At 55.7% G+C, this 10,274-nt stretch overlaps 1 protein-coding gene across 1 annotated transcript; it reads left to right on the top strand.

Annotated features, from left to right (window-relative positions):
- Window positions 1-249: 249 nt before the first annotated feature.
- On the top strand, window positions 250-9,330 carry kics2 (KICSTOR subunit 2). Its single transcript, XM_052030050.1, has 3 exons — window positions 250-599; window positions 5,268-5,556; window positions 8,240-9,330. Exons 1-3 carry the CDS (start codon window positions 362-364, stop codon window positions 9,054-9,056), a joined length of 1,344 nt encoding a protein of 447 aa, XP_051886010.1. The 5' UTR covers window positions 250-361; the 3' UTR covers window positions 9,057-9,330.
- Window positions 9,331-10,274: the final 944 nt, after the last annotated feature.

Genomic DNA, 10,274 nt, shown 5'->3' with positions numbered 1-10,274 from the left:
CCCTCCCTCCCCACCTCTCCCCCCCCTCCCTCCCCACCTCTCCCTCCCCACCTCTCCCCCCTCCCCTCCCTACCTCTCCCCCCTCCCCTCCTCTCCCCCTCCCCTCCCTCCCCACCTCTCCCCCTCCCCTCCCTCCCCACCTCTCCCCCCTCCCCTCCCCTCCCCTCCCTCCCCACCTCTCCCCTCCCTCCCCACCTCTCCCCCCTCCCCTCCCTCCCCATCTCTCCCCCATACCTCCCACCCCCCCTCCCCAGTCCTCCCTGCCTCCCCCCGCCACTGGGTCCAGCCGCTGCCGCCTTCTCTCGGCCCCGCCCGGCAGCCCCACCGCCTCTCTCCCTCCTTCCCCGGCGGCGGCGGCGGGATGAGCGAGTCCGAGGCCCCGAGCCCGGCGCCGGTGCCGCAGGAACAGGCGGTGCTGGAGACCTTCTTCTCGCAGCTCGGCGTCTTCTCGCACGACCGGGCCAAGGACTACGTGGAGCGGGAGAAGGAGAGCAGCAAGAGCGCGGGCCCGACCTGGGCCGCTCTGCTGGCCGCCCTCGGGCACCTGGCGGCCGCCGAGAAGGCCTATCAGGGCATGGGCTTCCTGGGGCAGAAACTGGGTGAGGAGGGAGAGTGTAGGGGGGTTTTGGGGGAGGGGAGGAGGGGAGGAAGAGGATGGGGGAGAGAGGAGGGAGAGAGGGGAGAGAGGAGGGAGAGAGGGGAGAGAGGAGGGAGAGAGGGGAGAGAGGAGGGAGAGAGGGGAGGGAGGGAGGGGGAGAGAGGGGTAGAGAGGGGAGGGAGAAGGGCAGAGAGGGGAGGGAGGGGGAGAGAGGGGAGGGAGGGGAGAGAGGGGTGGGAGGCGGGGAGAGAGGGGAGGGAGAAGGGCAGAGAGGGGAGGGAGGGAGGGGGAGAGAGGGGAGGGAGGGAGGGAGGGGGAGAGAGGGGAGGGAGGGAGGGAGGGGGTCAGTGAGAGAGGGGGAGGGAGAGGGAAGGGGAGAGAGGGGAGGGAGGGAGGGAGGGGGAGAGAGGGGAGGGAGGGGGAGAGAGGGGAGGGAGGGAGGGAGGGAGGGGGAGAGAGGGGAGGGAGGGAGGGAGGGGGAGAGAGGGGAGGGAGGGAGGGAGGGGGAGGGAGGGAGGGAGGGGGAGGGGGAGGGAGGGAGGGAGGGGGAAGGGGAGGGAGAGGGAGGGGGAGGGAGGGAGGGGGAGGGAGGGAGGGGGAGAGAGGCGAGGGAGGGAGGGGGAGAGAGGAGAGGGAGGGGGGGGGAGAGAGGGGAGGGAGGGAGGGGGAGAGAGGGGCGGGAGGGGGAAGAGATGGGGGAGGGAGGGGGAGAGAGGGAGGGAGGGAGGGGGAGAGAGGGGAGGGAGGGAGGGGGAGAGAGGGGAGGGAGGGGGGAGGGAGGAGGGGAGGGAGGGGGGGAGGGGGGAGGGGAGGGGGAGGGAGGGGGGGAGGGGGAGGGAGGGGGGGAGGGGGAGGGGGAGGGAGGGGGGGAGGGGGAGGGAGGGGGGGAGGGGAGGGAGGGGGAGGGGAGGGAGGGGGGGAGGGGGAGGGGGAGGGAGGGGGGGAGGGGGAGGGGGAGGGAGGGGGGGAGGGGGAGGGAGGAGGGAGGGGAGGGAGAGGGGAGAGGGGAGGGGAGGGGAGAGGGGGGAGGGGGGAGGGGGGAGGGGGGAGGGGAGGGGAGAGGGGGGAGGGGGGAGGGGAGGGGAGAGGGGGGAGGGGGGAGGGGAGAGGGGGAGGGGGGAGGGGGAGAGGGAGAGGGGGGAGGAGAGGGGGGAGGGGGGAGGGGAGGGGAGAGGGGAGAGGGGGGAGGGGAGGGGAGAGGGGGGAGGGGAGGGGAGAGGGGGGAGGGGAGGGGAGGGGGAGGGGGGAGGGAGGGGAGAGGGGGGAGGGGGGAGGGGAGGGGAGAGGGGGGAGAGGGAGAGGGGGGGAGGGGGAGAGGGGGGGGAGGGAGGGGGAGAGGGGAGGGAGGGAGGGGGAGAGAGGGGAGGGAGGGAGGGGGAGAGAGGGGAGGGAGGGAGGGAGAGGAGGGAGGGGGGGAGGGGAGGGGAGGGGGGGAGGGGAGGGGGAGGGAGGGGGGAGAGGAGGGAGGGAGGGGGGGAGGGGGGGAGAGGAGGGAGGGGGGGAGGGGGGGAGAGGAGGGAGGGGGGAGAGGAGGGGGGAGGGAGGGGAGGGAGGGGAGAGGGGAGGGAGGGGGAGAGGGGAGGGAGGGAGGGGGAGAGGGGAGGGAGGGAGGGGGAGAGAGGGGAGAGAGGGGAGGGAGGGAGGGGGAGAGAGGGGAGGGAGGGGGGGAGGGGAGGGGAGGGGAGGGGGGGAGGGGAGGGGGGGAGGGGAGGGGAGGGAGGGGGGGAGGGGAGGGGAGGGAGGGAGGGGGGGAGAGGAGGGAGGGAGGGGGGGAGAGGAGGGAGGGTGGGGGGGAGGGGGGAGGGAGGGGGGGGGGGGGGGAGGGGGGGGAGGGGGGAGGAGAGGGGGGAGGGGGAGGGAGGGGGGGGAGGGGGGAGGAGAGGGGGGAGGGGGGGGGAGGGAGGGGGGGAGGGGGGGGGAGGGAGGGGGGAGGGAGAGGGGGGGAGGGGGAGAGGGGGGAGGGGGAGAGGGGGGGAGGGAGGGGGAGAGGGGGGGGAGGGAGGGGGAGAGAGGGGAGGGAGGGAGGGGGAGAGAGGGGAGGGAGGGAGGGGGAGGGAGGGAGGGGGAGAGAGGGGAGGGAGGGAGGGGGAGAGAGGGGAGGGAGGGAGGGGGAGAGAGGGGAGGGAGGGAGAGGGAGGGGGAGGGAGGGAGGGGGAGAGAGGGGAGGGAGGGAGGGGGAGGGAGGGAGGGGGAGAGAGGGGAGGGAGGGGGAGGGAGGGAGAGGGAGGGAGGGGAGAGAGGGGAGGGAGGGAGGGGGAGAGAGGGGAGGGAGGGAGGGGGAGAGAGGGGAGGGAGGGAGAGAGGGGGAGAGAGGGGAGGGAGGGAGAGAGGGGAGGGGGGAGAGGGGAGGGAGAGAGGGGAGGGAGAGAGGGGGAGGGGGGGAGAGGGGGAGGGGGAGGGAGAGAGGGGGAGGGGGAGGGAGAGAGGGGGGGGGGGAGGGGATGGAGGGGGGAGGGGGGGAGGGGAGGGAGGGGGGAGGGAGGGGGAGGGGAGGGAGGGGGGAGGGAGGGGGGAGGGGAGGGGGGGGAGGGGGGAGGGGGGGGGAGGGGGAGAGGAGGGAGGAGAGGGGGGAGGGGGGGAGGGGGGAGGGGGGGGAGGGAGCAGGGGAGAGGGCGGGGGGAGGTTGGGAGGGAGGGGAAGGTAGGGAGGTAGAGAGGGCGGGGGGTGGTAGGGAGTGAGAAGGTGGGGGGAGGGAGGGTAGGGGAGGTAGGGAGGGAGTGGGTGGGGCTAGGTAGGGAGGGGTGGGGGAGGGTGGGGATTGAGAGGCTGGGGGGAGTGGGGTGCGGAGGGAGGGAGGGGTTGAGGGGGAGGGAAGGAGGGATGGAGGGTTAGGGGTGGGGAGGGAGGGAGGGGATTGGGGTTTGGGTGGGCAGAGGGTGAAGGGTGGGGGGTTCTAGCAGGAGGGGGTGGGTTGGGAGGGGAGGGGAGGAGAGGAGAGGAGGGAGAGAGAGGAAGGGGAGAGATGACTGAGGGAGGTTGCGGAGTGCCATTGGAAAAGGGAGGTGAGCAGGAGATAGATAGGGAATAGGGAAAGTTGCTTGGTGGCTGTTTGGGGAGAAGGGTGAGGGATTCCTGGTCTGGATTTTGGGGAATGAGGTATGTTGTGGAAAAGGGTCAGAGGGCGCGGAGAATGGGAATAAAAAGAAGTGTTGATTGAATGTGGAATGGGGTAGGGAGGTAAGGTTATATGTGATTTTGTTGTGGCTGTATGCATGCGTGTGTGTGTTTATTCACATGTAGAGATGTATATATTTGTGTGTGCCTGTTTGAGTTTCACATTCGCCTGCACATGTAAAGAAATTTCTTCTGCCATCAGATCACAGGGAAATAAACTGCAACTCACCAGCTCAGTATAGCTCAGGGATAAGAAGATAAGAAATGGGGCCGTTCATCCCCTTGTGACAACTCCACCGTTCAATAAGATCAAGGTTGATTTTTTTACCTCAGTGACACTTTCCTGCACTAACCCCGCATCCCTTATTGATTCCCTTATTTTCTGAAAATCTATTGATCCCTGTCTTGATATTCTCAGTGACTGAGTCTTCACAGCCCTATTGGTTTGAGAATTCCAAAGTCTCACAATCTTTCTGGGTTAAGAAATTCCTTCTTTTCTCTATCCCGAATGACCAACCCCTTGTATTGAAACTTCAGGGGCAGCTAAGACTCGACCTCATTTCTCTAGTCTCTGGAATTACCATAAGAACAGCAGATTTTCTTCCCTAAAGAACATTAGGAAGCCAGACAGGCTATTATAGCAAATAATTATTTAACGATCATTAATACTGATCCTAGTTTTCTATTCCAGATTTATTTAATTAACTTCATTTGAATTCAAGTTTAGATTAAGCCATAAAGTTAAAGTTAGTTTATTTTTGTTAGAACTGTTAGAAGACAGTTAGAATTTTAATGTTTTTGAATGCTAGAATTGGGTGCATATACCAATCAGGGAAGGCTGAATAGATTGGGACCCTCGAGAGGAGACTGAGGGGTGATTAGACTGAAGCCTTAAAGATTATGAAAGGCTTTGACCAGGTGGATTTGGAGAAAATGTTTTCAGTTATATTTGAGGTCTAGACTAGGGGGCCATCAATATAGAGAGATACAGCGTGGAAACAGGCCATTCAGCCCATTGAGTCTGCACTAACTGTCCCATTTTAGTCTCCCCTTTTTCCCATCAATTACCCTCCCCAGATTCTATCACTCACCCACACAAGAGACAGTTTACAGAGTCCCGTTAACCCTGCACACTTTTGGGATGTAGGAGGAATCCTGAGCAAACAGGTAGTCACAGAGAGCACATACAGACAGCGCCGGAGGTCAGGATTGAACCTGTATCACAGCGGCAACCCTACTAGCTGTGCCACTGTGCCACCATCTATCTATAAGTTGGTCACCAGTGAGTTCAGGGGGAAATGAAAATGGTGAGATTGTAGATCTCATTAAGGCACGGACCCGTTAAGTCATAGAGAATGAAGTTTATTAGGAGAACCTTGAGATACAAGAAAGGAATAAAAGGATAGGTTTACGGGGTAAGGCAAGTTCAGGTGGGGTTTTGGTGTGGAATAGATGCCAGTAAAAGACCTGATGAATGGCCTGTTTCTGTGCTGTCAGTTCAATGCAGTTCTTGAGATACTTTATTTGCTCACTCGTGCAATCTCTGAATTGGCAGGTGGGCAGTCATTCTTCAGTCGGAAGGATTCCATTCGGACCATTTACACGTCCCTCCAGAATGAACTGCGCAAGCTGGTTGCTGCTGGGAAGAGCTCGGCGGCTGGCAACTCCTCCCACCTGGAAGAGCTTCTCTGCCATCTCTCTGAGCAGCTCTGTGATTTCATCCAGGCCCGAATGGAGATTGCAGAGTTCTACGAGAAGATGTACTCCCTCAGCACGCAGAAGTCTATCCATTCCGTGGAGCTGGTGCACACACTGGAATTGATCCTGCAGAAGTACAGCTCCAGGTCAGTGGAAGTCCTAATCAATGATGTGTAGTCAACACTGCAGAGAAGCTTGTCCCAGTTTTGACCTTCTCAAGGGTGTTTCAGATTGGACAAACCATGGCCTTAGCCTTATGCCCTGATGTTTCAAATATAAACTAATAGGCCAGCATAGGACTTATATTATGAATGGTAGGGGACCAGGGAGTGGATTGAAACAGGGGGACTAGGGAGTGTATTGGAACAGAGGGACTTAGGAATATAAGTGCATAGTTTGTTGAAAATGACGTCACAGGTAGACAGTGGTGAAAAAGGTGTTTAACACACTGGCCTTCATAAGTCAGGGCATTGAGTATAGGAGTTGGGACATTATGTTGCAGTTGTATAAGTCGTTGGTGAGGCCGCACTTGGAGTACTGTGTACAGTTTTGGTCATTCTGTTGTAGGAAAGATGTGATTAAACTGGAAAGAGTGCAGAAAAGATTTATGAGGATGTTGCCAGGACTAGACGGCCTGAGTTATAGGGAGAGGCTAGGTCTTTATTCCTTGGAACATAGGAGAATGAGGGGTGATCTTAAAGAGGTTTATAAAATCATGAGGGGCATAGATAAGGTGGATGGTAGGTCTTTTCCCCAGGGTAGGAGAGGCCAAAACTAGGGGCCATAGATTTAGGGTGAGCAGGGAAAGATTTAAAAGGGACCTGAGGGGCAATTTTTTCACCCAGAGAGTGGTGAGTATATGGAATGAGCTGCCAGAGGAAGTGGTTGAGGCAGGTACAATAGAATCATTTAAGAAGCACTTGGATTGGTACATGGAGGGACGGGGCTTGGAGGGATATGGGCCGAACGCAGGAAGTTGGGATGAGCTGGGTGGATGACATGGTCAGCAGGGACTGGTTGGGCCGAAGGGCCTGTATCCGTTATGACTCTATGGCACTTACACAGAGCAAACTTATAATATGTTGAATCTACCAGCATGGGCTCTGGAGAAATAAAATGATGTTTCCTAGTGTGGAGCAGGTTAGTTATGAGCAAGGATTAGCCACGATGGACCTTTTTTCTTTGGAAGAGTGACTTGATCGAGTTAGGTAAGATTGAGGTGATTAGATAGAATGGATAGGAGGGGTCTATTTCCCTTGGAAAGATAAACAATTAGGGAGCATGGATGGAAGGTAGTCAGTAGAAAGATTAGATTCACCCTTGGGGATGTTGCCAATCTCGTCCTCACTGTCTGAAAGTGTGGTTGAGGCAGAAACCTTCACTGCTTTTAAACAGTACTTAGTCCACAGACTGAGAGCTTGCAAACTCTAATACTTCCCAAATCTTCTCTGCAAATTCTGATTGCAGTTTATCCTTTTATTGGATTTGCCATTTAATCTTCTGCTAATTTTTTAAAAAAACATTTGCCTGATAGAGATGCCAGTCTTGAATGGTGGAGATTATCCAATGACGCTTGTTTAATGCACACATGCAGTACTTGAATTATATTATACCAAGCAGTAATCCATTATGATCACAGATCCTGGTGTGATGGTATCTGAAAGATGAGCTTAAATGTTGGACGATATTTCGCTATTCTCAGAACAGGATAGGCTTTCACCTTTCAGAGCACCATTCTTAAGCCATTATGAGACATAATGTTCCTGAAGATAAACTGATATCTTTGAAAATTCAGGCCAAGTCAAAGAAATCTGTTGAACTCTGCAGCAGTTAATTTCAATGCTGCCATTTATTTCAATGCTGCCATAGTGTTGTACAATGATTGTTCCTTCCAGATGTATGAAGTGACTCTCACGTTAAAGCATTTTGTGAATTCTTTTTCTCCCTTCACCATGGCTTCATGGTGATGCTTGCTTATGAATCAGTTGTTTGTGCATTGAAGTCTCACTTCAGAGACATAGGCACAAAGATGGAGTTTGTGAGCTGAACGGCCATCAGTAACCCAGGTCTCATCCAGTTGAGTGAGACAGGTGGTAAGAGGTGGAATATCACGGGGAGGAGAGAATATGTAGTCAGTGTTAGAGTACAGGAATATTACTCACCATTTTGTACAGAACAAGCTCCCGCAGTTGATCTATTTTAGTGATGTTGGTTGAGGGATAACTATTGGCTAGGTTAATGGAGAACTACTTGCTGTCTTTCATATAGTACCTTGTGGTCTTTAATATTCACCTGAAGACATGTCCTCCATTGGACATTTCATTTAAAAGCCAAGCATCAGCCCTAAATTTATGTTGATGTCTGTGCAGTGGGATTGGAACTGCCTTATAGAGAAAGACTTGCCTTTCACAACCCAAAGTGCTTCACAATCATGAAGTACTTGAAACGTTATCACTATTGTAATGTAGGAAGTGCCATGGCTATTTTGTGCACAGCAAGCTCCCAGAACTGAGCTGTGGCAAATACTGATAGTGACCCAAAAGCAAAACACTGCAGATGATGGAAATCTGGAATAAAAGTGCTGGAAATGCAGGAGCATCTGTGGAGAGAGAAGCAGTGAGCTTTTCGGGTCGATGACTTTACATCGGAGAGTGACCCATTCACAGCGGAGGGAGTAGCCAAATACAACATGGGTTTTGGAAATCTTGTGGAGCTGCTGCAGTTTGCAAATCTGGCTTGTCCAGTTCTTTGTTTCATGGAAGGGGATGGACACAGTGAGGAGAGCAAAACCATGATGAGTTTAATGTGTGTTGGCTTTGACTTCCTCAGGTTCCATCACCCGATCCTGAGCCCTTTGGAAAGCAGCTTCCAGCTGGAGGTGGATGTGCTGACTCAGCTGCTGAAGGCTCAGGCTGAGATCAGCGAATGGAAGTTCCTCCCCTCTCTGCTCAACCTGCACGGTGCCCACTCCAAGCTGCAGACCTGGGGCCAGATGTTCGAGAAGCAGAGAGAGACCAGAAAGCACCTGTTCGGGGGGCAGACCCAAAAGGCCCTCCAGCCACCGCACCTCTTCCAGTGGCTGGCCAGGCTGAAGAACGCCCTCCTGGCCAAGTTCAGCTTCTATTTCCACGAGGCGCTGAGCCGCCAGACCACCCCGTCGGAGATGAAGGCTCTGACCGCCAAGACCAACCCCGACTACTGCGGCAAGATCTCCAGCTTCATCCGCAAGTACGACGCCCAGAACGTCTCCCTGATCTTCGACAATCGGGGCTCGGAGACCTTCCAGGGGCACGGCTACCACCACCCGCACTCATACAGGGAAGCCCCCAAGGGCGTGGATCAGTACCCGGCAGTGGTCTCCCTGCCCAGTGATCGGCCTTTGATTCATTGGCCCAATGTGATCATGATCATGACAGACCGTGCGACGGAGCTGAACACTTTGGACAAAGTGGTCCACTTCTATGACGACAAAGTCCAGAGCACCTACTTCCTCACGCGCCCCGAACCGCAGTTCACCATCGTGGTGATCTTCGACTCCAGGAAGTCGGAGAAGGATTCCCACTTTCTCTCCTTCCTCAACGAGCTCTCTGGCTCCCTGAAGAACAGCAAGCCATTTGCCAGCCTGAAACCTGGTTCAAAGGGCTGATGTCAATACCACTGGCGCTAAGTCCACATTGGATGGTGATTTGCTACTGATGAGGAAAGATGGAAGGCCCTGCACTCCTAGCATTACACGTTCAGTTACCTCTCGATGAAGAAATTGGGACTGCAGTTTATATGTTTGATCTGCACTCAGATAGGAACTGCACAGACCTTTTACAAAGTGTGGTTGCTACCATGTAATGCTAATGCTTACTGACATACTGATTCCACTTTCTCTAGTAACTTATAATTGTGAAATAAAAAACACTTCAACTTGACGCAAAGAATGAGGTTTAATCCTAAATGTTATTTGAAAATGATAAGATGCATTCACAGACCAATTAAACACAAGACAGGAAGCAACAGCTGCTGCTCGACCCGCTGAGTTCCTGCAGCAGGTTGTTGCCGGCCATTCTGAGAATGTAAGAAAATGAAGCAGAAACCAGTCCATGCTTCTCCTTTCAGTCAAGCCATGGCCATCAACAACCTCTGTCCTTTTTCTCCCCCCGGTCCTTTTATCTTTTGAGTTCTTTACTGAGTAAAAGTCTACACACCTCAGTTTAGAATATAGTCCAGCTGAGCATCCACTCTTCCCTGGGCTGTTGAACTTTGTTCTAAAAGTCTGATCCCTTATCCTGAATCTACTTATCCTCCTCTTCGAGCTTCTCCAGCCCAAGGAAATGGTCTCTCCCCTGTCAACCCCTTTCGGAATCTTCCCTGTTTCATTGAGGACACCCTGCCATTCTTCTAACCTCCCACCTGCCTGTCTGCAAAGCCTTAGCTCAGCCTCATCTAGAGTATGTAGTGACAGGGGGCATGGGGAAGGCTCACAGGAGATAGCTGCTGGAAGCTGAAGTTCAAACCTAATTTGAGCCTGAGGACTTCTTTGAATATCTGACCCAAACCTGGCCCATATATATTTGGGTCCCATTAGGCTTGGGTCAGATACCCAGGCTCTAAATAAAGCACTGAGCCTTAGTACAGTTATTTATAAAGAGCCGACCACACCCGATCTGAGGTGTTTCCTATTGGACTTGTATCAGATGGTCAGCCCTGTATCTGTGGATATGTTGGTGCATTGGCATCCAGTGTGATGTAAATACAATAGCTCTAGAGAGCTGAGATGACTCTACAGAAGATTTCAAAAGCAGAGAAAGGACCAGATTCTGTTCATGTGGATGAGTTGTTCAGGTTTGACAACTGAGGAAATGAAGCACAGAGC

The sequence above is a fragment of the Pristis pectinata genome, chromosome 15, assembly GCF_009764475.1.
Source record: "Pristis pectinata isolate sPriPec2 chromosome 15, sPriPec2.1.pri, whole genome shotgun sequence".
Taxonomy (NCBI): domain Eukaryota; kingdom Metazoa; phylum Chordata; class Chondrichthyes; order Rhinopristiformes; family Pristidae; genus Pristis; species Pristis pectinata.
The sequence above is the reverse complement of the archived record's forward strand: the minus strand, read 5'-3'. Positions and strand labels throughout refer to the sequence as shown.

Coding starts and splice junctions, on each gene's coding strand:
- kics2 (XM_052030050.1), top strand. CDS start 362: ATGAGCGAGTCCGAGGCCCCGAGCCCGGCGCCGGTGCCGCAGGAACAG. Junction 600..5,267: donor CTTCCTGGGGCAGAAACTGG/GTGAGGAGGGAG, acceptor CTGAATTGGCAG/GTGGGCAGTCATTCTTCAGT. Junction 5,557..8,239: donor CTGCAGAAGTACAGCTCCAG/GTCAGTGGAAGT, acceptor TGACTTCCTCAG/GTTCCATCACCCGATCCTGA.